This window comes from Coturnix japonica, unplaced genomic scaffold, assembly GCF_054131305.1.
Source record: "Coturnix japonica strain WE unplaced genomic scaffold, WE-NBRP24 Scf078, whole genome shotgun sequence".
Taxonomy (NCBI): Eukaryota; Metazoa; Chordata; class Aves; order Galliformes; family Phasianidae; genus Coturnix; species Coturnix japonica.
In genome coordinates, this window is record NW_028188981.1 from 504,807 (window position 1) to 532,498 (window position 27,692).

The following is a 27,692-nucleotide window of genomic DNA, read 5'->3' on the forward strand; positions in this document are numbered from 1 at the left end:
ATTAGGGACAATTTTGGGGTGATTTGGGAATATTTTGGTACACCAGAAGACATTTGGGGTCAATTCTGGGACAATTTGGGTTGATTTGGCTACATTTGGGGTCAATTTGTTGACGATTTGGGGGGTAATTTTGGACAATTTAGGGACATTAGAGGACATTTATGGTCAATTGGGAGAGAGTTTGGGTAAATTTGGGGACATTTTGGGACAAATTGTGAACATTTGTGGACATTTGGGGACAATTGAGGTAATTTGGGACAATTTTGGGACATAGAGGACATTTTGGGTCAATTTTGGGTTAATTTTGGGACATTTGGGGGACAATTTGGGGGTAATTTGGGACAATTACATATTAGAGGACATTTGGGATCCGTTTGGGGCAATTTGGAGTCAATATTGGTCATTTTGGGGACATTAGAGGACATTTTGGATCTATCTGGGGACAGCTGGGGCCATTTGAGGACAATTTGGGGACAAACTGGTAATTGTGATTGTCTGGAATGTCTTGGTTGTGTCAGACCTCCCAGATTCCATCTCTGCCAACCTCAGCACAGCAGACAGCTGTATCATTGGGCCTCCATGTGCCCTCCATGAAGAACTTCGGGAAGTGTAGGATCTCAGCAACGCCACAAATCCCTGTTCTTTTTCCCATGTCTGCCGACTCTTTAAATGCTACAGTCTGAAACCGGATAGTTCTAAAATTCACGGTGGGGAAAAAAAAAAACCCTCAAAGAATGAGGTTTAGAATGAGTGAAAGCATAAATATGTAGATGAATAATAATGGAGTGATCGTGGAGCTCAGGATCTCAGCACAACAACCTGTTTGCATTCACAGAGCTGCAGAGTACGTTGACACTTCTGAGTTTTTTACCTATTTATTGTCTTGAAGATTTGAAGTTAATAAATACAGAGGTTGTTCGTTTGTTCCTTTCCAGGAATGTATGTTTTCTGCTCAGTATTGGAAACAATATCCAAATGGAGTTGTTTGTATCTGAGCATTGCAGTGTTCACTGGGATAAAAACAAGTGGGCTTTGCATTGTCTGAACTGAGAGGTGACTGAGAAGGTTGCTTAGACATGACTTGATCAACACACATGTTAGAATAGATTGTTTCTTTCTGGCTTGAACTTTCAGTTCAGTCCTTAACAAATCAGAGGCAATCCCTTCCCTTCCTGTTCCTTTCTTCCCACCCCCACCCACCCTTTCACCCACTTTCCCTTCCCTTTCTCTTTACTTTCTCTCCCCCTCCCAGTGGGATGAAGGAGGGACTAGAAAGACCACAACAAAGTAGAATTTGTGGCATGAGTTGAAAACAATTTACTAAGGTAGAAAAAATAATAGGGAAACAGGTGGGGAAATAATAAAATTCTGATAACAATATTTGCATATTGATGTATAAACATGTCATGGGTTACCTAGGTTTACCTGTGACAGGGGGCAGCCACCGCATAGGGCCCCTGGCCCAGAAAAGAAGGGAAAGGGGAATGGGAAAAAGAACAGTGGCGGCAATCTAAGGAGGAAAACTTATTTTACTACATATGATATCGGAATACAAGATAACACAATGCAATATGATTGAGGCTAATAAATCAAACAAAACAGAGAGATAGTCTCCAAAAACTGAGAGGCCTACTGTGAACTCTAGGCGAAATGGCTGGAACGTTTCCCACTCCCTGAGAGTCCAACAGAGAGAGAGAACTCCAGCCTGTGAGCGAGATTGTATCTATGTCCAACTACTGCGATTTATCTCTGGCCACGACGTCCTCTGGGATATGTAGTTCTCCTCTGAGAGCTGAGCACTCAGAACACTGCCATTCCATGGAACTGGAGCATGAACCTTCCAATAATCCATACTGCACATGATGTTATAATGTGGAATATTGACAGTAACACCACCAAACCATGACAAAACAAAATAAGATTTTTTCCCACATGATGTCATATGGTGTGAAATATCCCTTTGGGTTATTGAGCTCAACTCCTGGCGCTGTCCCATCCCAAATCCATCAGCCCCCATGGCTGAAAGGACAGCACACAAAGCTGAGGAAATGAAATGGCGTTGATCAGCAGCAAAAACATCAAGGAGTTCCAGCACTGCTTTTCTCCTGAGGACAGAGTGTCCCAGATTAGCCCAGGATGGTACCCACCCCTCATTTCATATCACTTACAGACTTTTCCATACATTCCAAATAACTGCCATCATCTTTCCTGTTGGTTTTTAATATACACACACAGATATCATACCCACAATCTGAGCCCCATCCCTCTAAATTGGCAGTGGTGTCCATTGAGTCCATGCCTTTGGCCTCCATTTGTCATAGCAGTCACTCAGAGCAGGTAGGATAATGTGTGGTGTTGGATTGTTGTGTGCTGTATCCAACTGTGGTACTGTGAGAATTCCTTCTTCTTTACCCTGCAGAATTCTGACTGGAATACCATTAATGAGGCACAGAGCAATCATAGGAAGGATAATACGCAGTATTAAATGGTAACTAAGACAAAATTGACGTAGAAACCTCAAAAAACTGGGGAGCAGGGATCCCTCATTTCCTGCCCTATGATGATGTGACAGTGAATCCCTACACATCCTTCTCCATACTACATAAACTTTGAATCCTTCTGGAAGATGCAGTGGGTTGTGGGACAGTGCAGCAAAACTGGAGGTGTCCGAGCCAATACCAGATGCCAACACACAAACTGCCAAATGCTGATTGGAACTACTGGGGGATATTTCACCCACTCTGCACTATCACTTTCGCCATAGGAGTTTTCTCAGGGCAATCCTCAATTCCCTATTCCTCATACCATAGATGACAGGGTTAAACATGGGGGTCAGAATTGTGTAAAACAGGGCAAGGTATTTGTCAGTGTCTGCAGAGTCGATTGAGTGGTGTTTGCAGTACACAACCGAGGCTGAGCCATAAAAGAGAGTCAGCACTATCAGGTGAGAGGAGCAGGTAGAAAAGGCTTTGTGTCTACCTGGAGCAGAATGCATCTTCAGAACCGTCCCAATAATTCTAACGTAGGAAACGACGATCATGAAAAAAGGAAAGATGGCAAAAAGCAGGATGATAGTGTTCAGGGTCACACGGCTCCAGAAAGTATCTGCACAGGCCAGTTCCAACAGAGGGGGAACATCGCAGAAAAAATGATGGAGGTGATGGGATGCACAGAAGGGCAAGGTGAACACTTGGTAGGTCTGGCCCACTTGCATTGGTATGGCAACCATCCAAGAGCAGACCACCAGTCTGACACAGAACCAACCATTCATCACCAGGCTGTAGCGCAGGGGGTCACATATGGCCACGTAGCGGTCGTAGGCCATGGCGGCCAGCAATAGGCACTCAGTGCTTCCCAGAAAAAACAAGAAATAAAGCTGGGCAGCACAGCCAAGGAAGGAGATCCAGACATCTCCCGTCAGGAAACACACCAGCATTTTGGGGAGAGTGGCTGATGTGTAGCAGATCTCCAAGAAAGACAAGTTTCTCAGGAAGAAATACATAGGGCTGTGAAGGCTCAAGTCCAGCACTGTAACCAGCACAATCAGGCTGTTCCCAATGATAACTGCAGCATAAATGAGCAGCAAGATGGTGAAGCACACACCTTGCATCCCAGGGGGATCAGAAAACCCCAGAAGAAATCCAGGTCCAGTGGTGTGATTGTTCAGGATATTTCTTTGAGGCATTTTCTGTGCATAAAACAACACCAACATCACTGTTAGAGAATTCCCATCCACAACTGATGTAGTGCAGTGGGCAGACTCAAGAAGGCAGCCAGGACCACCCTGTTGACTATGGGGCAGAAACTCCTATTTTTGGTGCTCTTTGCCTATGCAAAAGCCATCAGCATGCAGTGCAGCTTTGAACCCCCAGCCCCATGCATCAACCTGAGGAGCAAAACGCCCCTGTGCTGCTGGGGTCTCCTTCCCCCCACACATCTCCCTACAGCTACCTGGGCAGCTCCCCAGGCAGGCTGAGTACAGAGCCTGGCTGGCGGCTGAGTCCCTGCCCCAGCACACAGCCCTGGGATGCAGGGAACCTGGCTCTGTATGACAGTCCTTTACACTTCCATGGGGACGGGATTCAGCAGAATCCACTGAAGCATCTTATCCTGAGGTTGTAGTCCTGGGTCCTGGAGGGGACTCAGCTCCCTCCCATGCCTCCCACACACCCAGCCGCACCAGCACTGACCGCACAACTGGCCACAAGCAACAGGCTCTCTGCGTCCTTCCTCTTGCATAGGTTTCTTTCTCCTCCATTGGCATTAATTCCCGTCTTTGTTGCAGTTAGTATCCTTTTATCAGCTCTCACTGACTACATTTCCCTCCTGGATCCTCACAATGCTATCCCAGTGTACCTCCCTCTCCCTGACAGAGCTGCCATCTGTGTCACACAGGTTGTGCAGCACTCAGCGACATCTTGGTGTCTGCTGTAATAAAAAATACCCTTAAATATGACATCTCCGTTTTTGGACAGTGATCCTTGAAACCTACCTCTACAACACTGAGACCTCCCTAGTGAGCAGTTCAGGTCTTGAAGACTTGAGGGAAACGGCTCGTTAGGTCTTTCTGCATTGTTAATGAGCCCCACAGCGTTTGTGGTGTGCATGAACTTCAGGGACTGAGAGAAGACTGCTGTAACCAAATGATGAAGGTGCAGTCAAAATGCTGTCCAGAAATATTGGAAAGTGCTGGAGCTTTTATTGGTCCCTGTGGGGCCATTACCAACAAAGCCTCCCCATAGCTTTGTTAGAGCAGATAACTAGAGGCTATGATTAAAAACAGGCAAAGGCCCTGTGCAGGTGCTGTGAAGTTAAGGAAAGCCTTTGTTTTGTCTGATGAAAGAGAAGGGCTAAGCCATAGCTGCAGCCTCTGGGAAAGGTGGTGCTGTCCCTCACAGATGGCTCAAGGCTCTCCCACAGACAGTGGGATGTGAGTGTGGAGTGTTCTGTGAGGGAGAATGGTACTACACCTACTGGCCCCCCTACAGGGCTGCACGGAGGCCAGGAGGCCCCAGTGTCACAGGGAAAACACGTGCCCTCCAGAGCCTCAGCAGCAGACACAACTGCTGCAGCCAAGAAGACTAAGAGCTTGGTTTTCTGTTGGGGCCCTCCAGCCTTGCCAGTGCTGTTGGCCATCTCCACCAGAGGCTGTTCTATGTACAGCTCCTTTTCCCTGGGTGCTGCAGACAGTCACCTCAACTCCTGCACTGGCACTCACCCTAGCACTGCCTTACTTTGATGGTTCTGCAGTCTCACCAGTTGTTCCTCGTGACACAACAGCACAGACTGATCACAGAGTCCTGATGGAGGTCTCTGGCACCGCAGCACTACCACTGGAGGTGAGGGCTGACCTGTCATCTTGTGCTGAAAGAATCATTTCTAAGGTCTTTTTCCAGCCATGTTCCGTCTGTAGTTCTTTCAATGCTGTCACGTCCTGTCTATGAAGAGTGGCAGAGACAACCAGATTTACATTCCCCCCAATTAGATTAATGCAAAATAGCCCTCGAGATTCACGCATACATGAAATAAAAGATCAGCTTATTTAGGAGATTTCTACAAAATGGTTCTCCTGTATGTGTTGGCCTTCTCACAATTGTATCTGTCTAAGCTGTACGTTTTATTAAAGTATCACATAAGGTTTGAGTTACTAAACTGCTTTCATAGAAAAAGAGGAAAAGGAAAGAGGAATTAAAATGAGTAGGAAGGTCATCTTATTATTATCCTTAATCTCATTCACCAGCTTCAGCTCTAGATGAGCTTTAGTCTTCATCATTGCTTCTCTGCAAGCCCTTACAACACTCCTATTCACCTCCCAAGAGTACAGGGCCTTTTTCCACTTTTCCTAAACCTTCCTTTTCCCTTTGATCTTATCCATGAGCTCCTTCCTACTCTTTGGGATGCATCAATCCTGAGCTTGGAAGAAGTGCTGTTTAAATGTTGCCTAGCTCTCATGGCCCCCCCATACCTTCAAGTAGTCCAGCCCACAATATACCTCCAATCAGGTCCCAGAAATGTCAAAACTGCTGTCTCATGTACAGGGCAACTTCTTCACCTCATTTTCCCAGCCTGCCTTTCTTAAAAAGGACACAGCCCTCCACAACAGCATTTCTCTCAAGTGAGCTGTCCCACCACATCTCCATGATTGCAGTGAGATCATGGCCCTTTGACTGCACGCACATACAGTTCTTCCTATTTCCCATGCTACACACACTGGTCTACAGGCACTTCAGGACAGCAACAGGAGCAGTTACTCCTAGAGGGACGCAAGAAGATTTTGGATGGGGTACTGGCAACAGGATCTTCTCTGAGGAGTCCTCACACGCTCCTATGTGACAACTCAGAGGTTTTTCCCTGCAGTCCCCAACAGTGACAACATCCCTTAACCTGTCTGTCACATCAAATTCCTCTTCCTTCCCCTTTCCCATTTGCTCAGAATCCATCAGGAGCCCACAGACCCGGTTTCTCAAAGGCCTGCCCATGATCAAAATACCCAAAGCCTCGATCCAGACACTGTGCTCAGTCAAGCAGCAAATGGAACCTCAGTGCTCCCCAGCACGGTGCCCCCAGTTATTAAGACCCTCCGTCCTTTCTTGGTGGCACTGGCATTGATGCATTGCCCTGTCTGGCCCCACTCCCTATACTTTTTACTCTCTGCATTCTCAATGTGCTTTTCGGGGCATGGGTTCTGACGATTATTCTGACCATCAGCCCTTCTGGTCCAAGATTCAATCTATTATACAGGGACACTGCAGGGGTTGGTGGCACTGTGGGTTCTGGGGGCAGATACCTCCCTCTGCTTTGAGCAGAAATGTGCAACTGAAGAGCAAGTAACCATTCGTGTGGGTAAATGCTGTCAGAAAACAGTCAGAGGTGAGGCCATCCTGCATTCCGAGTCAGAAGAAATCCTGTAGCACAGAGAAGGCACCTTAGCCTTGGCATGAACCACTCAGCACTAATCTATGTGCAGAAATGAAACAAAAACCTTGTGTCAGTCTGAGCAAAGCAAATCCTGGCACACTAAGATAAAGACCTCAGACTATGCGACAACAGCAGAAACAGCATTAGAGACTCTGATTGCAGCATTTCCATTTGCAGTCCTGTGTGGTGCTACAGAAGAAAACAGAGAATCACCATGGTGGGGAAATCTGAAGAGCTTACCCCATTAAAGAGAAGGTTAAATTTCTGGTGCCTTATCTTTCTGCTTAGCACCACAATTATGGGGAAGTGGGCTACAAACTTCTGTTAAAGATGACGAGCACAGCATCAATAGATGGCAATCTGACATTCACACCTGGTTTGACAGTAATGTTGTTGGGTACTCTCCTCAGCTGGCAAAGCAGTAAGAGAAGTTTCTAACAAAATCACAGAATCATAGGGGTTGTAACAGACCTCCAGAGTCCAGAGTCCAACCCCCCTGCCAAAACAGGTTCCCTACACCAGGTCGCACAGGTAGGCATCCCGGCCACTTCTCCTTAGCAAATGGCATCGAAAAGCTGCTGGCAGGAAAAGCAGAAGAGGAAAGCAGGCATGGTGAGAGAACTGCTTCAGGCAGCAAGGAAAGGCCATCTGAAGCTCCTGGATTAAGTCCCTTCTGCAGAGGTTGCCAGTGATGCCACTTGCTCCCTTGCAAACTTTTCATGCATGAGGAGAAGCGTTGGGGCCTCCCTCATCCTGGGCTCTCCAGCATCCTCAGGGTCTCTCTGCTGGGGGCTTTTCCCCATGAGAAATGAGCTGACAGCCCTGAAAAAAAAACAGATTTCCAGGACCAACATGTCCTGTGGATTGCAATGTTTAATGAAGAACGAGCTCTGGATGAAGGTGGTCTTAGAGTGTGAGGAACTCTGCTCTGCACAAGGCCCTTCTCACACTCAAGACTTCCTGCCACGGGAACTCGCTGGTGCAGGCACGTACTGAACATCACCCAAGTGCAGATATTCTGGTACCACAGCAGATGGGATTCTCTGAGGGAGATAAAAGAAGTTCCTGGGCATCTCCCTGCATACAGACACAGCAGAAACGTTCCACCTGACAGAAGGTTTAGTTTGGCCCCAGAGCTCTTCCTATACTCAAGGCATTTGTAAGGTTCAGAACCACACAAAGTCACAGGTGGTGATCAGCCTGTGGATCCAGCAGAAGCACTTCTCATGATTGTGACATTTGCAGGCCCTGTTTCCTTTGAAGATGTTCTGTTTGATAACAAAGCTGGAACATTTTCTGAAGGTTTTCAAAAGTCCAGATGCTTCTGCAGCCTGCCTGTGTGTTGTGGATGTGCTTGAGGGTGCTGAGATTAGAACTGCTCTTAAAGCGCTTCTCACACTCAGAACACTTCTCTCCTGTGTGCATGTGCTGGTGTAGCTTCAACTCCAGACCCCTTTTCAAGCTTTTCACACACTAAGGACACTTAAGGGGTCTCTTTTTCGTGTGGGTGCTCTGATGCAGCGTCAGTTCAGAACGCCTTCTAAATCTCTTCCCACACTCAGGACACTTATAGGGTTTCTCTCCTGTGTGGATGAGCTGGTGGCGCTTCAAATCAGAACTCCTTTTGAAGCTATTCCCACACTCAGGACACTTATATGGTCTCACTCCTGTGTGAATGCACTGGTGCATCTTCAATTCAGAACGCCTTCCAAAGCTTTTCCCACACTCAGGACACTGAAAGGGTTTCTCTCCTGTATGGATGCGCTGGTGGCGTTTCGAATCAGAACTGCTTTTGAAGCTCTTCTCACATTCAGGGCACTTATATGGTCTTGCTCCTGTGTGAACACGCTGGTGCAGCTTTAATTCAGAGCTGCTTTTGAAGCTCTTCCCACACTCAGGACACTTAAAGGGCTTTTCTCCTGTGTGGATGCGCCGGTGGATGGAGAGGTGGGTTCTCCATTTGAAGGTCTTCCCACAGTCAGAGCACTTGCACAATCTGTCTCCTGTGTGGACATGCTGGTGTTTTGAAAGGGTCACTTGGCTTCTGAAGTTCTTCCCACACTCAGCACACTTATATGGTCTCTCTTCTGTGCAGATGTGAAGGTGTTTCGTGAGGTTGGAACTCCTTTTGAAGCTCTTCCCACACTCAGGACGTTTAAAGAGTCTCTTTGCCATGTGAATACGTTGATGGGAAGACAAGGCAGAACTCCGTTTGAAGCTTATATCACACTCAGAACACTTAAATGGTCTGTCTCTGAAGTGAAAGGTCCGATGTAATTTCAAATCAGAACTGCTTTTGAAGCTCCTCCCACACCCAGGACTCTTACAGTGTCTCTTTTCTGTGTGGATGCTCTGATGCAGCATCAGTTCAGAACGCCTTTTGAAGCTCTTCCCACACTCAGAACACTGAAAGGGTTTCTCTCCTGTATGGATGTTCTGGTGGTGCTTCAAATCAGAACTGCTTTTGAAGCTTTTCTCACATTCAGGGCACTCATATAGTCTTGCTCCTGTGTGGAGGCGCTGGTGCAGCTTCAGTTCGTAACTGCTTTTGAAGCCCTTCCCACACTCAGGACACTTAAAGGGTTTTTCTCCTGTGTGAATGCGCCGGTGGATGGTGAGGTGGGTTCTCCATTTGAAGCTCTTCCCACAGTCAGAGCATGTGTAGGATCTGTCTCCTGTGTGGACATGCTGGTGTTTTGTGAGGGCCTCTCGGCTTCTGAAGTTCTTCCCACACTTACAGGGTCTCTCTCCTGTGTGGACACGTTGGTGGTGCTTCCAATCAGAACTACTTTTGAAGCTCTTCTCACACTCAGAGCACTTATATGGTCTCACTCCTTTGTGAATGCGCTGGTGCAGCTTGAATTCATAGCTGCTTTTGAAGTTCTTCCCACACTTGGTACACTTACATGGTCTCTCTCCTGTATGGATGTGATGGTGTTCCGTGAGGTTGGAACTCCTTTTGAAGCTCTTCTCACACTCAAGGCACTTATTTGGTTGCTCTCCTGTGTGGACATGTTGCTGTTTTATGAGTTCAGAACTATTTTTCAAGCTCTTTTCACACTCGGAGCACTTATACAGTGTCTCTCTTCCATGGATATGCTGCTGGGAAGTGAGGCTCTCCTTTGCATTTTTGATCCCATCAGCTGCCAGATGACAAAGGGAATCCAAAAATAGCACACAGTGCCCAAAATAAGACATACACAGAACAAGCTCTTACAGCCCCAACTGCCTCCTTCCCTCCACCACCTCACCTGGTCTGTGGTCTTCTGGCATGTAATCGGGGCTATGCACATCTGGGATCCAGGGGTCTTCCCCACCTTCAAGAAGGGAGATCACAAGGGGTTTGGAGGCTGGAAGGGGAGCTTCAGGGAAAGAAACAGGAAACAAGAGAGTATTTCCATTATTCTGGCACAGTGCCTGTTCAACAACTCCACTCTGTGTCCCTCCCCATGGAGAAACCACAATTTGGGCCTGAATGACACTGGGCCCACAGCTTCCTTTGGAGCAAAGAATGCTTTTACATCTCTCAAAATTATGAGGGGATATTTTCCTTAAAATTAGCTTTACAACAACTTGTTTATTTTCTTACAATCTACCCATGACCAAGGCATCAAAATGCTGATGGCAATTGAATGGGCAATTCTAAATTTTAAAGGAGAAACCAGGGAGTCGTCAGTTGGAGCTGGTGGACCATGCAATGCACCAACACAAGGCCTGTTTTTCTCCCTCCTGGCTGATGCCAGATTGCCAGCACTGACTCTGGGGCTTTTATTGGAGTGATGAGAATGCTGAGCCCTCCTATAAATCATGATTCTTTGTGTTTCTTTTGTTGCTGATGGAGTTATCAACATATAACTGCATGGCAATTATTCAAGGCTCCATTTGCAGAGTCTCATTCTGCACAGCCAAAGGAGCCCTAATGAGGAAGAAAGGCATCAAAGCCCTCACCCAGCAAGGCCACACACTGGTACGTCTCCAGCATCACGTCCCGGTACAACGTTTGCTGTGCAAGGTCCAGCAGTGCCCACTCCTCCCTGCTGAAATACACAGCCACGTCCTCAAAGCTCACGGGCTCCTGCAAGCAAAAAACAGCCAAGGCTTACAGAAGCAGTTCACACAGGACAGAAATTCCTATCCCAGCCGCTTCTCTGTCCCTAGCACACACAAGCTGAGGGCACCTCCCTCTCCCTCTGCATTCACATCCCTGGCCCCTTGGCCTCTCCTGCCTGCTTCCCCCAGCCCTACCTCAGTTGGATGTGCTGTGGCCATTTGTTGCACTCCTGCAGGCTGGGATGATCACCGCTGGAAGACAGAAGTTGAACTGCTGCCTGCAGGGACAAGAGAAATGGCAGGGAAGCTGTGAGGGAATGCATCAGTCCCTGTCCCAGTCCAGCCCTCCACAGTCCTTCTGGAGATGATGGCACAACAGGCCTTGCACAGGAAGACAACGAGGAGCAGCACTGGCAATGCTCTGGCTCAAAGAGATGAAACATCACAAAGCTGTCTCAAATTGCGAGGCTGAAAAAACTGGTAGCTGAAATTCAGTTCTACAGCTCAGGGCTAACTGAGCCTGGGACTTAAGACAAAGCATGGCAAGGAGTCAGTCATCTTACCCCAAAACAGGGAGCAGCTCAAGCGCCCCTCCAGCTCTCCTGATCAGCTGTGGACTGCACCACAGGATTGCCTGTCAAGCACAGATGCCTCTGGAGCTCACACCTGCACACAGATCCCTCGCAGCTTGATGTCAAGACTCCTCAATACAGATCTTCTGTAAGACACTCGTGGTTACTCTGGAGCTTTCAGAGCTTCTCTAAGGTTCTATCTTAGAGGGACTGTGCACATATGATCACTTAGACATTATCCCTTGTTCAAGCCTAGGATTTATAATGGATCCAGGCTCACCAAGGCTCTTTATCACAGGGGTTCAAACAGTTTGGACAGCAAGGGAGACCACTCTCATCACTTAACTCGAACCCCTTCTGTAGGTGTGTGTTTAACCCTACCCTATATGCAGTATATAACAGAGAGCATTCAGACATTTCCAGTTATGTTAAATCATTATTAAGTCAGTTAAGCATATCAATTATATCCATAAATATTGTCCTGCTTCTGCCTTGGGACTTTATATTGCAGTTGCATCCATCTTTTTGGCAAAGTCTTTAGAGGCCATACACGAATGAGAGGGGAGAGGTGTTATCTGGAAAATGACAGGTTTGGAAGTTGTATATGAAGCCAAGGAGTACAAAAATAAATAGGAAGAATAGGGAACGGAAACTAATGGAAAGGAAAATAAATGTAAAGAATTGCAAACAAATCTCTCAAAGGGAAGCAATCATTCTTGAAAAGGGAAATAAAAAACAGAAGGGAAAAAAAGCATTACCCCTCGCATTCCCAGCATCACCATTCCCAATCAGCACCCCAGTATTATTCTTTAATTGCAGCAATCCAGAAATGAGGTCACGGTGAAGGAGTATTTCATCTCCTGCTCTGTCAGTGACAGCACGGAAAGGATCACGGTGAAGGAGTATTTCTCCTCCTGCACTGTCAGTGACAGCACGGAAAGGATCACAGCAGGAAACAGAAAACAGCTTCCCACTGCCCCTGTCCACCCCCAAAGTAATGTAGGCCTGAAGTCAGAACAAAGATTGCCCAGAAGGCATCAGCCCCCCACGTGCACCAGGAAAAGGATGATCCGTTCTAGGGCAAATGAGGGCATTGACAGAGCCTTTATTTGAGAAATCGGCGCTATGAGAAAAGATATCAAAAGGAATTAACTCACTCCTCCCGGTAACAGCTTGGAGAAAGGGACGCGGTGAACAAAGCGATCAGGCGCGCTCGTACAGTCCTACTGCAGAGGAAGGGGCGGAAACCCCCGCAGCCTCAGTCTGCACGGAAGTAGGGTGGATTCAAATCCCCCCCCCCCCCGCCTTCAGGCACTCACATACTCTCGTAGCTCACTCATTGATTCACGCTGTGACCCTCGGATTTCACTACATCCGTGAATGAATAACAACAGCCCACGTGTTGATATCAATTCCAACTGCTCTTTGGGATATCTGACAATGTCTCTTCCAGAAATTCAAAGCACCAGTGTCAGGGCCGACCCAACTCGGTTTGGGGAAGCTGAGCATGCAGTTCAGGCAGCAAAGAATTAAGACTACCAGAATGAAGAGTAAAAGATGGTTCACAGAAATGAAGGGTAAAGAGACTTTACAGAAGCAAATATGTGGAGGCTGCTAAAAGAATGGGGATGGCAATAACCTGGGATTAGGACAATGTGGGGTGGGGTGGGGTGGGGGGGTTGGGAAGTGGAGGACATAAAGACAAGTGTTTTGAGAACAGCTCAAGGACATTTAGTAAGTAAGTGATAAGATGCCCACAAGGCAAGTTAGAACTGGTTCAGGGCTACCCCTCCCACAGGGTCAGAAGTTTGCAGTGAGGAAGATGATAAGCCTTCATCCCAAGACCACCAGGTGAAGACCACAACTGCTCACCACGTCTGCACAAGGGGAAGGACTGTATGCTAAGTGGTTCTCAGAAATATAATGAATACATATACAAACTCTGGTAAAATCATTGATTATGTATCAGTTCTGCCTATATATGTACCAAACTTTTGCCCTATGGTGTGCAAGTGAGGTGGAGCTATCCCCCTCGCACCAGGGTGTATGTGCATCACTCATTAAACATACCTGCTTTATAATTACTTTGTTATGGAGTTTGATTTCTGCACATCAAGAGGAAATGGAAGAAAATGTTGTGTGCCAAATGTCTGGCTGCCGGGTGAGAAACGTGTGTCAAACAATCACTCTGCAATTCCAGATTGTCCTGGAGAACGTACCTGTCTGGAATGGACAGCCCTGGGGACGGACATTCAGCTCCAACGCCGATCCCAGCACCCGGAGAAACAGGGAGGCTGCAGTGTGTGTCTCAGCGCAGTCTCAGCGCAGACGGCAGCAGCCAGCAGAGCCCTGCTGATGTTCCATACAGCGGGGAGGAGAGGGGAAGAGAGGGAAGCGGAACCGGACAGAGCAGAGCGCGGCGCTGCGGACACACAGCAGCGGAGCGCAGCAAAAGCCGAGTCCCGTCCGCCGGAAGGCACGACTTCCGTGGCCGTTACGGAAGAAGAGTTCCGGGCTCCGTTGGGCTGCAACGACTGCCGGGGCCGTTCCGCTGGGCGGGGCGGAGCTGCCGCCATGATGGCGCTGGGCTCGGGGCTGCGGCAGGACGGGCTGGGCTGGGTGTGTGCGAGAGAACCGTGCCGTGCTGTGCCTTGCCGTGCCGGGTGGACGCGGCTGCCGTCTGGGTCAGCGATCCCGAGGATGACATGGGGAGGCTGCTTCGTGTTCGAGTTCGTCAGGGGGAAGTTCTTCTCTAGGAGAGCGGTGAGGGTCCTGGAACAGGCTGCCCAGGGAGGTTGTGGATGCTCCGTCCCCGGGGGTGTTCACGGCCGTGTTGGATGGGGCCCTGGGCACCCTGATCTAGTAAAACGTGGAAGTTTGGTGACCCTGCCAGGCAGGGGGTTGGAGCTTCGTGATCCTTGAGGTCCCTTCCAACCTGGGTCATCCTGTGAACGTCCCAGTGAGAGACAAGGAAGCGCAGTGTGCCAGGATCACTGAGCTCATTGGGCTGCTACTCAGCCGTGCTGAGCTGCTGTGCTAAGATGTCCCGTCACGGCCTTACAGCCAAAGTACTTTGGTCAGATTTGCAACATGCACAGTGAACGTCTGACGTTCGTGTTCTGCCTGGGAGCCAGCAATGGGCTTGGGCAGTGTGGCACACAGCATTTTGTTCTGTTTCCATTGGTAAGAAACAACTTAACCGACTTCCTTAAGGAAGGCCTGTGTACATATAGTTATATATACAGGCTACACTCGCTCCTGTGCTGACCAGTCCTTTCTTGGCCAGGCAGCCCCGTTCCTTCTGGGGACTGATCTTTATTCTCCAGGCCTTGCACCTTCTCCCAGGTGGCAGGAGGGCTTGGGCAGTGTGGCACACAGCATTTTGTTGTTTCCGTTGGTAAGCAAACAACCTCACTGCCTTCATAACCCACACCTTGGTGTGTGATTTTATATGTACATAAATAAGTACAGACTACAATCACTCATGCTGAATCAAACTCTATACCCCACATGAAGTTATAAAGTGGGAATGTTTATTACAGTGCCTGGAAGCACTGCAGATACTTCCTCCATATGTGCTTCTTCAGCGATGACAGAATTCAGATTCCCTTATATTTCTGCAAATAATACATATTCATTGTGTATGAGACAATTAACATATACTCGCCTATAGCAGGTGGTGATTTACAAGGTCTCCAGCCTTCTATTCCGTGGTCTGTTTTACCATCTAACATCATTTTATCATCATGACAGCACAACCAACAGTGTGACTTCCTCCAGTGGTCTTCCATTGTTCTAGATGAACTTTCTTCACTCATGCATGCTCAGTAAGAGAATGCCAACTGTAAGTAATTTACATTTACCAAAATTGCAACATTTGCTCGCTCAGCACTCGGCTATTGTTTCTGCTCATCCATGGAGAGATCTAAGTTTGGAAGGAGGACTAAGGAGGGTATCTTGATGTGCGCCTGTTGCATCCCTGCCTACTCTGGAAGTGAGACAAGTGTGTAGAGGCCCTGGCTTCTTTGATGTTTGATAAGCCTGCTGTTCTTCTGTTGAGGGTCACTTATCAAAACAGAATAGCCTTACAGCATCTTTTCTAGTCTGTAATACTATACCCACAGTATTTGCAGCATCTAAAAAACTGTAGTTTTGCAAGTAAGAATGAATCACATTATTCAATGACTATATTCCTAAAATATGCTGCTCAAATATATAATACTTGTGCTTTTTCACATTGCCACTTTCAAAGGACAAGTCACAAAGGTAAAGGAGTTGAGGCACCCCCTTTCCTTCACTGTTGTATCCCTTTCTGGCCCAACACCCCACAAGCAATAGCCTTCCCTTTTTCAGAACTAAATCTGTTTTCATCCTTTATCTGTCTCACAACAGCTGTGGGAGACTGCAAAGCTCCTCAGCACAGCTCTGCCCTTTCTGAGTCAGGTTCCTCAACTCCTCCAATGAGGGGTGCGATGTAGATTGGGCTGAACCAGGGCAGCCACAGCTGCTGGAGAACTGAGACATGGTCCAGTTGTCCTTAGTGAGTTGATTGGAACAATTTGAGTCTCTGTCTGTATCATCATAGGAATTCCATGTTGGAAAAATCAGGAATGTATCCACAACAACCACTGCTGCTGATGGCACAGGTACCCCCCTGCGCAGCGGTCCATTTGTGCAGTGCCACATGATTCTCCAGGACAACTTTTCATATAAGTGGTGCTGCCATTTAGTGGATAGATGTGCAGCTTGTGGTGAGAAGACAGCCATAGCACAGAATCACCAAACAGTCTGTTTATATTGATGTCTGGTGAGAAAGGTGTCGGTGAGGTCCTCTGGGACATGTAGTTGTTCTTCTGTGTGCTCCACATGATGTTATGATGTGGAATACCAACAGCAAAAATCACAAAACCATGACAACAGAACTTATTAGGATACTTAGTCAAGGATCTGAGGAAGGTTCGAATCCTCACAACAGCTTCTGGGTAAAGCTCCTTCTCACAGCTCTATTCCATTGGAAGAGTTCTGTTCAACACAGAACAATCTCTGGTGTTATACCACAGATTGCCTCTTGCTGAGACATACTCGTGGGTGAGAGGAGTGAAAGGAACGCCAGGACAGCAACGTAGGGATGCCTGACCACAAGGATGTGCGAATGTCCCCACCAAAGGAAGCAAACAGAGCTGGCAGAAAGCGATGCTTCATTAATGTAACAAAACACAGCCCCCATCCCAGGTTCCCAGGCGTGTTGCAGCCCGGGTTGTATTCAGAGGGGCACAAGACGGGGTTGGAACTGGGACAGCGAGGAAGGAAGTAAAAGTCAGAGTGCTCTGCTGCGGGGTTGGCTCTCTGTTACACAGCGCCGCTGGGCTGCATTTCTTGCTCTTGGCCGCAGGAGTCACAAGATGACCTCGCTCCGCAGCTCTACATGCATGGATTGATGGAAGCATTAAACTCCCCGATGTCTCCTTTTGAGACATCTTAATATGAAGTCTCCAAGGGGGGAATTTCCACTCCCCAACCCACACCCTTGCAGCTCCCAGTTTTCCTTTCGGGAACCCCGTGGGCAACATCTGCATTTGTAATCAGCATTAGCCGGAGTGTTACCAGGGTTGCTGCTCATTGTCTTCCTGTGCAGGGCATGAAGAAGGGCTGGTGAGGGGTGGACTGGGACAGGGACTGCTGCGTTCCCTCACAGCTCCCCTGATATTTCTTTTGTCCTTGCAGGCTCCAGTTCAATTTCTGCCTCCCAGCCATGATCATCCCAGCCTGCAAGAGAGCAGCAAATAGCCACAGCACAACCAGCTGAGGTAGGGGCTGGAGAGGCCAGGGGGTGAGGGATGTGAATGCAGAGGGAGAGGGAGGTTCCCTTGGCTAGCGTGTGTGTGTGCTGGGGACAGAGAAGAGGCTGGGATGGGAGTTTCTGTCCTGTGTGAGCTGCTTGTCTGGGTCCTGTCTGTTCCCAGCAAGGAGCCTCTTTGCTTGTAGGAGCCTGTGAGCTTTTCAGAGGTGGCTGTTTCAGCAGGGAGGAGTGAGCGCTGTATTGGGATGTGATGGTGGACATGTACCAGTGTGTGGCCTTGCTGGGTGAGGGCTTTGATGCCTTTCTTCCTCATTAGTGCTCCGTTGTCTGTGCAGAATGAGACTCTGCAAATGGAGCCTTGAATAATTGCCATGCAGTTATATATTGATAACTCCATCAGCAACAAAAGAAACACAAAGAAGCATGATTTTTAGGAGGGCTCAGCATTCTCATCACTCCAATAAAAGCCCCAGAGTCAGTGCTGGCAATCTGGCATCAGCCAGGAGGGAGAAAAACAGGCCTTGTGTTGGTGCACTGCATGGTCCACCAGCTCCAACTGACGACTCCCTGGTTTCTCCTTTAAAATTTAGAATTGCCCATTCAATTGCCATCAGCATTTTGATGCCTTGGTCAAGGGTAGATTGTAAGAAAATAAACAAGTTGTTGTAAAGCTAATTTTAAGGAAAATATCCCCTCATAATTTTGAGAGATGTAAAAGCATTCTTTGCTCCAAAGGAAGCTGTGGGCCCAGTGTCATTCAGGCCCAAATTGTGGTTTCTCCATGGGGAGGGACACAGAGTGGAGTTGTTGAACAGGCACTGTGCCAGAATAATGGAAATACTCTCTTGTTTCCTGTTTCTTTCCCTGAAGCTCCCCTTCCAGCCTCCAAACCCCTTGTGATCTCCCTTCTTGAAAGTGGGGAAGACCCCTGGATCCCAGATGTGCATAGCCCCGATTACATGCCAGAAGACCACAGACCAGGTGAGGTGGTGGAGGGAAGGAGGCAGTTGGGGCTGTAAAACCCATCTGTGAATGGGCCATATGGTTGGCATCATGTGCTAATTCTAGATTTCTGCTACAATCCAGGGGGGGCTGGGATCACAAAATTTAAGGAGGCTCTGCGGAAAATTGGTGTAGCTGAAAGACGGTACAGGGGTGCATCTCTAAGGAAGACCAGAAGGGATGTCCAGAAAGGCCTGGAGCAAGGAGAATGCTTGAAGAAGCCACTGGGAAAGCATTCTGGAAAGAAAGGAAGGAACCATCTGGGCTTCAACACAGGTCAAAGGGGTCCTGAAGAGCCCAGGAGTAGGCAAGCGTGCCAGAAGAAAAAGCAGAAGCGTTGCACTGAATGTGGGAAAAGTTTTAAAAGTTATTCTAGATTTGTTAACAACTAGTGTGTAAAATCAGAGGAGCAACTGTACAAGTGCTCTGATTGTGGAAAGAGCTTCAGAGATCCAATCTCACACACCACAAGGCCATCCATATTGAAGACAGACGCTATAAGTGTCCCAAGTATGTAAAGAGTTTCAGAATCATTTCTGACCTCATTCTTCACCAGTGCATTCATACAGGAGAGAGACCCTTTCAGTGTCCTGATTATGGAAAGAGGTTCAAAGCAAGTTCCTATGTCATCTGCCACAAGCTCATCCACACAGGAGGGAAACCCTTTAAGTGTTTAGAGTGTTTAAAGAGCTTCAAAAGCAGTTCCCACATGAATGGTGACAATAATGATAAGATGGTAGTACATACATATGCAGTGCCAATAATGTAAAGATGGTAGTAAATATCTGTACGATGCCAATAATGTAAAGATGGTAGTAAATATCCAAAAGGTTATTTACAGGAAAAACTCACCTGCATGGAAGCTTTCAGTCTGCTGGGAAGCACTCAGGCAATCTCCACCAAAAAGCAACCTCCAAGAGATGCTGCCTTAGTGGTGGTCAGCCCTTAAATGAGTTCTAGAGGAGGTGGAGTCAAGCTCCACCCCTTTCAGGAGCACAGCTAAATTACTCTCACCTGTGCTCCCACAGATGACCTGACTCTCACCTCAGCTGATTAATCAGAGGTTCAGGCTGTGATTACCAATTTCCCATACACCACCTCATCCAATACTGGCACATCCACACAGGAGAGAGACCCTACAAGTGCTTTGAGTGTGGGAAGAGCTTCAAAATGAGTTACCATGTCATTCTCCACTAGTGTATCCACACAAGAGAGATACCCTACAAGTGCTGTGAGTGTGGGAAGGGCTTTATAAGCAGTTCTCATCTCGAATCCATAAGCATGTGTATAGAGGAAACAGAAATTAGAAGTGTGTTGTGGTTTAACCCAGCAGGTAGGTCAGCACCGCGCAGTAGTTTTCTCATTCCTCCCCTTCCCTTTGGGCTGGAAGAGAAAACTGGAAAAAAAAACAACAAAAAAAACAAAATACCACCTGCGAAGTAGAACTTCTAGGTATAGAAAAAGTTTTTTACTGAGATAGAGAAAAGGACAAGGATAAATGTTATGACAGTGTGCACGTAGATGAATTATATAACACCGGGAAATGCTGTGGTTTCTGCCAGAGGCTGCAAGTGGAGCCATTCTCCCTGGTGGCTGTGTGAAGTGCCCTTCTTACATCTTGTCCTGTCTGGACTGGCCCAAGGGCTACTGCATAAACCTGTTTAATTTATTCAAAGGCTGCTGCTGCTCAGGGCCCGATGTGAAATTGTTCTTCCAGGTCACTTCATAGAGGGGGGTTTAGAGTCAGACTGCAATCCAGAAAACGCATTCTTCAGAAACCCACAGCACCTAAGAATGCTTGTGTTTCCTTTTTGCAACTTGGAGGAGATGGAGCAATTACTGTATTGATCACATCCATGGGGATCTGATGACATCATTTCATGCTTAACTAATCTTGTGGCCTTCTGTGATGGAGTGACGGCATTGGTGGACGAAGGGAAGGCGACCGATGTCATTTACCTGGACCTGAGCAAGGCCTTTGACATGGTCCCTTACCACATTCTCATCTCCAAATTAGAGGGAAGTGGGTTTGATGGGTGGACAACTTGATGGATAAGCAATTGGTTGAAAGGCCACAGACAGAGGGTGGTGGTCAATGGCTCTATGTCCAGGTGGAGGCCGGTAAGAAGCGGTGTCCCTCAAGGGTCTGTCTTGGGACCGATGCTCTATAACATCTTTATTAATGACATCAATGAGGGAATTGAGTGCACCCTCAGCAAGTTTGCTGATGACACCAAGCTGAGTGGTGCGGTCGATACGGTGGAAAGACTCTTCTCGGCTCTTGTGAGGCCCCATCTGGAGTACTGTGTCCAGGTGTGGAGCCCTCAGTACAAAAAAGACATGGAGATTTTGGAAAGGGTCCAGAGGAGGGCCACGAAGATGATCAGGGGGCTGGAGCACCTCCCCTATGAGGACAGGCTGAGGGAGTTGTTCAGCCTAGAGAAGAGAAGGTTGCAGGGTGACCTCATTGCAGCCTTTCAATATCTGAAGGGAACCTACACCCAGGAGGGGAGTAAACTCTTCGAAAGGACTGACAGTAGCAGGACTAGGGGAAATGGTTTTAAGTTAAAAGAGGGAAGATTTAGGTTGGATGTTAGGGGGAAGTTCTTCACTAGGAGTGTGGTTAGGCCCTGGAACAGGCTGCCAAGGGAGGTTGTGGATGCCCCGTCCTTGGAAGTGTTCAAGGCCAGGTTGGACGGGGCCCTGGGCAACCTGATCTAGTAAAGGGGTATGTTTGGTGGCCCTGCCGGGCAGGGGGGTTGGAACTACATGATCCTTGAGGTCCCTTCCAACCCGGGTCATTCTGTGATTCTGTGACATCCAACTTTCCATTTTATTTATAAGAACAGATTCACCTGTGCAGGTCTCTTGACTTTGCTTTACAGCAAAACTGGCATTTAAGAAGTTTTGAATTATTTTCTTCCCTTTCTCAAAAACAACTTTGTAATGGGATTACCCCTAGATGTAAGTCCGTGACAGGGGGCACAGGCAACAGGAAAAGAAAAAAAGGAGGAAAGGGTTTGCCATGACCTGGCCAGCACCAGCCACTATCCAGGAGAGGGGGAAAGGCAGAGAGTGAGCAGATAGTTTTAAAAAAGAGAAAACACAATGACAACGATCTGAGGAGGAACGGTACTTCACTAAATCTAACCAAATCAAACAGAACAAGAGAGAGAAGAGTACCCAATGTAGGAGTCAAGCCACGATATTGCGAGGAAAGCATGTGCTTTTCTCCACAGTGAGCTGAGATGGCCAGAGGCAGAGAGCAGCTGGGATCTGGTCCAGAGTCCTACCCTGCTTCCTCTTTGCACCAAGTTCTCTGGGGATGCCACCCCTCCCCTCCAGGAACCCAGAATGCTCAAAATGGTGGTAACATGGAACCTGGACATTAACTCTTTAGCTGCCACTGTTCTGCATGATGTTCTGATGTGGAATACCAACAACAGAAAATAACAACACCACAACAGACTTCTACTGTGTTGCCCTGCATGATGATGTGGTCAGTGTATAGCAGGTGTTTAGGAGTTTCCCCCTGTTCCAGTGTAGCTTGGGTCAGCCCATGGCAAATGGTAGGGCTGTGTTTCCACTCTTGGACGGTCAATTGCAGGTGTAATGCATGCCCCTTCAAGTGAAAGCAAATGGAGGCCTGCACAGTGCTGCCAGAGGGACTGAAAAAACACATTAGTGATGTCATTTGTGGCATTTTTATCTCTAATCATAGGTCTTCTCATCTCTCTTCATCTGCTAACCACCATCACAGAAGATCTCAGAATGTTTGAACCATGGGTTGGTGTATGGGATGAGATGAGTGTCTGTTAATGTGAGCTGGAATAATGCCCTGTGTCCCTTCCCCTTAATGGACTGATATATCAGCCACTCCTGGAAGAGTCCTGATCAACATCCCCGAAATGGTCAAGCTTCAGGAGGGGGCCTGGTGCAACTTCCTTTAATTTGGATATAGTCCAGTGTCCAGGAATGAAGGCAGCTCCAATTCCAAATAGGGGCTGATGATATCTGATTTGCTTCCTTTGGTATTATTACTAGGTGCTGGTGGGAGGTCATGTTTGGCCTAACTCCATTGCTGGCCCTGCTTCAAGGTGCTGCTGCTTCCATTCTATGCCATGTGGAGCATCCCCAGCAGGCTTGGTGCTGGATCCAGGACTGGTGATCTCCCCACCCCCTTTCATTTCTCTTCTGAAGAGTGAAAAAGGACAAGAGCCATCTATTGGCGGACGAGGTATTTGAAACAGGGCACCCATAAGTCGTGAGGAGGCGTCCTACGCAGGGCACAGAGGAGTCAGCGTGCTCCCCCCCCCACCCCCCCCAGGAACATGAGCTCACGGGTTTAGGTTGCCAGCTGGGTTAGGAAGACTCCCTAGGGAGTGCCTACGAAGGGACTGTTAAGTAGTATGCATGGTAAAAGAGCTCTTGCTCACCCTCAGGTGATTGCTAACAGGGCAGAGCTTGTCTGCTCTCTCCTACAGGGTGATTTGGGTAATCCTGGGATAACTGGTATCGTTCAGTGTTGTCTATATAGGTGACCTAAGTCAACAACTAGCACCGGTGTTCTTAACATCTTCAGTTAAGCTTAACAAATGATATATTGTAATTCTGTTATTAGTTATTGTAAAGCACATAATCGTAAAACGCATATGGGGTTAGCTGGCAGGAGGTATTGCTACTTGTAAAATAGTACGGTGCTTTAGATTAAGTTATGATGGGGGGTCCCTAAGCGCACACCCCTGGGGTGTATACTGGCACATTGGTGAAATATTGCTGGGGAACCAGGAAGAACCCTGAGCTGGAAAACTCTGATTAAATATTGTAATCAGTGGTGGTTGGTGTACAAGCTGGAGGATAGGGACAATGAACATATAGAGGTATGTCTGTGTGCAATGAGTATCAACCCATTTATGTGATATTGTGTTCTGCTTGGGAAGAGGTGTAGGGGAGGTGGGTCAATCAGTGCTGGTTCTGTGGTGAGATGTTTATAACCAAGAGATACGGATTGCTAAGGGAAAGTTATAAGGGTTATAAGGGAAAGTTATAAGGGTGTTTACGGAAACTGAAGAACCATGTTTTTTGATTTGTGGGTTTTGAAGGGAATGGGACAAACTGTTTTGATGATATAAGAAAGTGTAGTTGGTAATGGTATACAGAAGTATAATTGAGGGTATATGGAAGTGTAAATGAAGGTACAAATAGTAGAATAGTGTACAAAGGAAAAAGGGTTAAAGTGAGTTTATCTGTGCTGGCATGAGAGCAACCCCCCTGCACCATTCCCCTGCAGGCAGAACTCCCAGAGTGGGAGAGAGAGCTGGGGTCAGAGACTGCTGCTGTAAACAGCAAAGGGGGAGGTGGAGAGGACAGGGCACTGGTAGTGAGATTAGCCTTGATGTGCAGAGATCTGGGAAATCCTAAATCTGGGCAGCCCTGGACAGCTCTGGAGAGGAGGTGAAATGTAATGATGAGAGTTTGGAAAGTGAGAAATTTTGGGAAGGACACAGGCTGAGAAAGGCAAGGATAATAACAGGGATGTCAGGTCTGAAGAGAGGTGTACAATATGAAGAAAAAACAAGCAAAAAGACAAACAAAAAAAACACCTGATTGAGGAACAGATATTCAGGGAAATGAGAATAATAACAGCTGTTACTGTTGTGGTGCTAGAGTAGGGCTGTAGGACCCAGGGACTCCTCAGGAAGAAGGGGAGGGAGGGGGGCTGGAAGAGCCCAGGGAGGGCTCTGCCCCACTGGAATGAGAGCAGTGTGCAAACTGCAATGGGACACTGGTAGAGAAATCCTACCAAGCTGAGTGAGAAGGAATTGTCACTGATTGCAGAGCTGAATGATGAGAACTTGGGAAGTTTACCCTAGCAGATACACTGATGAAATTGCAGCTAGGGAAGCAGGATAAAGTAGTTCATTTTCTGATGGATGGTTTTGTAACAGTAGTAGAAGCTACTGCCCAACAAGAAAAGGCTTACTGTTGGGATTAATTAAATATAAGCTAAGAAAACAAGTAGGAATACAGAAATTCTTGTACATGCCAGGTTACCCTCTCAAGAAATTTAATAAAACTGGATCTAAGGGTCAAACAATATTAACTGATTAAAAATTGTAAGTTTGGCTTTAGCACAAAATGGGAAAAGCAATGTTGTACTCCCAGGAGTCACAGCAATCTCAAATAAGACACTTAGTGGTGTGGGCATCAGGGCCAAACATGAAGCCCTAAATAGAAGTTAAAAGCAAGAGCTCACCCAGTCAGGGTAAAGCAGTGCCCTTTGAGGATATGTGACTGTAGAAGGATAAAATTAATAATAATTTTCTTTTTGAGTTTGAATTACTAATTGAATGGGAATCCAAGTACAAAACTCCAATTTTGCCAATTTTCCCAAATTTTCAGATAGCAAGTGCTTTAGTTTGGTAGAAGACTTGAGGGGAAGTAATAGAATCGTTGAATGGATACACTCAGTGATGGCAAATCCATGCACTTTATTAACCAAGTTAAGGAATGAATAGGTGGAGTTTACCTTCTTGATTTGAGTGATGTCTCTTCTGCCTGGTTTGGCCAAAGGAAGCCTAAGGTTATTTGCCTTTGAATAGGAAAGCCCTAATAGAGGGAGAAGAGACTCAGTTAACCTGGACAGTGTTACCCAGGGTTGTGAGAACAGCTGAATGATTTTTGAGAACTGGTCAACTCGTGAACCTGAGACCTGGGATCCTCCATCCTGGGGTGGAACTTTACTGCAGTACACGGATGCCACAGCAACAAGAGAACTGTGTACAATAGACTGAGAGTTTACTGAGTTTCTTGGTTTACAGAAAGCACAAATAACTCAGCAGCAAGTGACGTATTTGGGATATGAGATTACAGCTGGACTTTGAACCTTAAGGACTACCAGGAAAGGAGCCAGCAGCCAAACCCCTGAGCCACAGACTGCCAAGGAACTCCATATGTTACCAGGAATGACAGGAGGGTGCTGACCATGGATACACAGCTACGGACTGATGTTAAACTTCAAACAGCTTGAAGTGAGTAAGGGATGGCCAGGGTGCCTGAGGGTGGTGGCTGCACTGGTGCTTAATATTCAAGAAGCCCATAAATCTACACTGGGCCTAAGGATACCAGTTTTAATATCTCATACAGTGTTTACTGTATTGGTGACAAAAAGGGGAACATTGGTTCTCACCCCAAAGATTCTCAAAATACCAAGCCATCCTGGTAGAGCAGGGTGATGTAGAAATAATTGTAACTAATATTGTCAACCCAATATTGACAATATTCCTTAGCGGAACTCCCGGAGAACCAGTATTATGTGACTGCTTTGAAACAACTGAAGCTGCACATTCCAGCCGGTTGGTCAGACCTGAAGGACGAACCCTTAGAAGATGCAGAAGACACCTGTTTTACCAGCAGCTGCAGTTTTATGAGACAAGGAGACTGTAAGGCAGGACATGCAGTAACTGCTACTGACCAGGTAATCGAAGCACAGCCACCAGCTGTGGGGACTTCCCCTCAGAAGGCTGAAATAACTGCCTTGACAAGAGCCTTAATTATATGGACAGATGCTAAATATGTGTTTGGGGTGCCACACGCTCACAGTACCATCTGAAAAGAGTAAGGATGTCTCACACACAAAGAAAACAGCATGATGTAAATCTACCAATGGCTATTATAGGTTGTAAAGGACAACAGAAATGTAACACTGTACAGGAAACAGGAAATAAGATGATAGATCAGGTGGCAGAACAGGCATTTAAAAAGGGCTTCAATTTGAGACGGTAAACTTAAAATCCCTGAACCCAAGTCAAAACCTTTAAAATATTCTGAAGGGGACAGGAGTCCAATTAAAGATTTAGAAGGGAAGAGAGCAAGCTGACAGATGGGTGCACACCCAGATTGACACGCTGTTATGCCCTTTTGTATTTTATGGAAATTGGTTATAAGGGAAGATAAGGGAATATATTGGGCAAACCAACACTACAAAGCATGATCCCAGTACCAGGAACAGGGCACAAGTGGATCTAATGGGAAAGGGCCTTTCAGGGCAACAATGGCAAATTGATTTCACAGAACTCCCAAGAAAAGGGGGTTATCGCTGTATGAAAATTTCTGTAACCTTAGAAACAATTGAGAGTGCTGCTGCAGATGCCTGATGGACTGTCCAAGAGGACTGCACTGCAACATGGAGTAGGGAGGGATAACACCGATTGGGGAATGGTTTTCTCTGGACTATGGGATAAACTTACTAGTTGCCAAATTTAGGATGACTAAAACAGCTTTTCTTAGTCTGCATCACCTTGCTACTCTTGGTGTGTTTTACTTGTGTTGTCATAAGATGTTCTTTATGTCTGTGCCAGGATACCAGAAGGGATTATGAGGTATGGGAGAGGCATGAGCTAAGACAAAAGGTAGAGAGTGGGGCTTATTTCAGGACATGTCAAGAAAGAATAAAAATGATCTAGCAGGTGGAAGCCCTGATAGATTAAAGAAAAGGGGGGAACTGAAGAGTTAAAAAGGACCCCATAATAGATGAAAAGGGAACACTTTGCTATAGAAGGGCAAAGGGGGCCTCACAGACACTAAGGCAAAGGGTAGTTACAGATACTTTATGTTAAGGGGGGGGGGGGGGAAGAGAAAGGGGGATTGCAGACACTAAGTTTGAAAAAACAAGGGGATGAAGGCCATGAAGATAAGGGTGGAACAGCCCAAGAACAGTGTGGTGATTAGATGTCCACAGGGCAAGCTGGAACCAGGTTGGGGGGTGCCCCTCCCGCAGAGTCGAAAGTTTACAGTGAGGAAGATGATGAGCCTTCATGCCACGACCACCCCCACAACTCACTATGCATGCGCAAGGGGAGAGGGACTGCATGCTAATGGCGTCTCAGGAATGCAATGAATATGTATCCAAATTCCTGCAAACTATTGATTATGTCTTAGTTCAGCCTATATCTGTTGCGTGCTTTTTTCTAATTGTGTGCAAGTGAGGTGGAGCTATTCCACTTGCACCAGGGTGTATGTGCATCACTCATTAAACATACCTGCTTTATAACTACTTTGTGGTTATGGAGTTTGATTCCGCAAGTCACTTCTTCTTTTTCTTCTTCTTCTTTTAATTCTTTTTTTTTTTTTTTTCCCCTCTGATTGTTTTTACTAACTCAAGGCATAATTGAAGTTCCTATAAACCACATAGCTTGCACAGATAAAATTATAAGAGAGTGGAAATGGGTAGGATAATGGTTTTGTTGAAATCTCCTAATGAAGTTGATGATTTTTAACACCTCTGTGTGAACCTTGAGTGTTCGTACACCATTATCTAACTGGAGGGGCTGTGAATCTGGTCACCTCTG

The 27,692-nt window shown here is 46.9% G+C and overlaps 3 protein-coding genes across 5 annotated transcripts; 1 reads left to right on the forward strand and 2 right to left on the reverse strand.

Moving 5' to 3' along the window:
• Positions 1 to 1,293: 1,293 nt before the first annotated feature.
• Positions 1,294 to 3,712, reverse strand: LOC107318439 (olfactory receptor 10AG1-like). Its single transcript, XM_015872246.3, has one exon. The coding sequence runs from the start codon at positions 3,710 to 3,712 to the stop codon at positions 2,750 to 2,752; it is 963 nt and encodes a 320-aa protein (XP_015727732.2). The 3' UTR covers positions 1,294 to 2,749.
• On the reverse strand, positions 1,294 to 13,898 carry LOC146751552 (uncharacterized). Of its 3 annotated transcripts, XM_085534179.1 has the most exons (6): positions 13,760 to 13,893; positions 11,532 to 11,686; positions 11,164 to 11,246; positions 10,867 to 10,993; positions 10,170 to 10,280; positions 1,294 to 10,061 (listed from the first exon to the last, which is right to left on the reverse strand). In XM_085534179.1, exons 3-6 carry the CDS (start codon positions 11,185 to 11,187, stop codon positions 8,392 to 8,394), a joined length of 1,932 nt encoding a protein of 643 aa, XP_085390305.1. In that variant the 5' UTR covers positions 11,188 to 11,246; positions 11,532 to 11,686; positions 13,760 to 13,893; the 3' UTR covers positions 1,294 to 8,391. The 3 variants fall into 3 exon arrangements, with proteins under 3 accessions (XP_085390305.1, XP_085390304.1, XP_085390306.1); XM_085534178.1 differs by lacking the exon at positions 11,532 to 11,686 and having other exon boundaries at positions 13,760 to 13,898; XM_085534180.1 differs by lacking the exons at positions 11,532 to 11,686; positions 13,760 to 13,893 and adding an exon at positions 12,698 to 13,753.
• On the forward strand, positions 11,385 to 27,397 carry LOC116653889 (uncharacterized). Its single transcript, XM_085534213.1, has 9 exons — positions 11,385 to 11,448; positions 11,597 to 11,688; positions 12,360 to 12,534; positions 13,741 to 14,303; positions 17,265 to 17,347; positions 18,211 to 18,321; positions 22,387 to 22,579; positions 25,164 to 25,373; positions 25,632 to 27,397. The coding sequence occupies exons 1-5, from the start codon at positions 11,385 to 11,387 to the stop codon at positions 17,325 to 17,327; spliced, it is 957 nt and encodes a 318-aa protein (XP_085390339.1). The 3' UTR covers positions 17,328 to 17,347; positions 18,211 to 18,321; positions 22,387 to 22,579; positions 25,164 to 25,373; positions 25,632 to 27,397.
• The last annotated feature ends 295 nt before the right edge of the window (positions 27,398 to 27,692 follow it).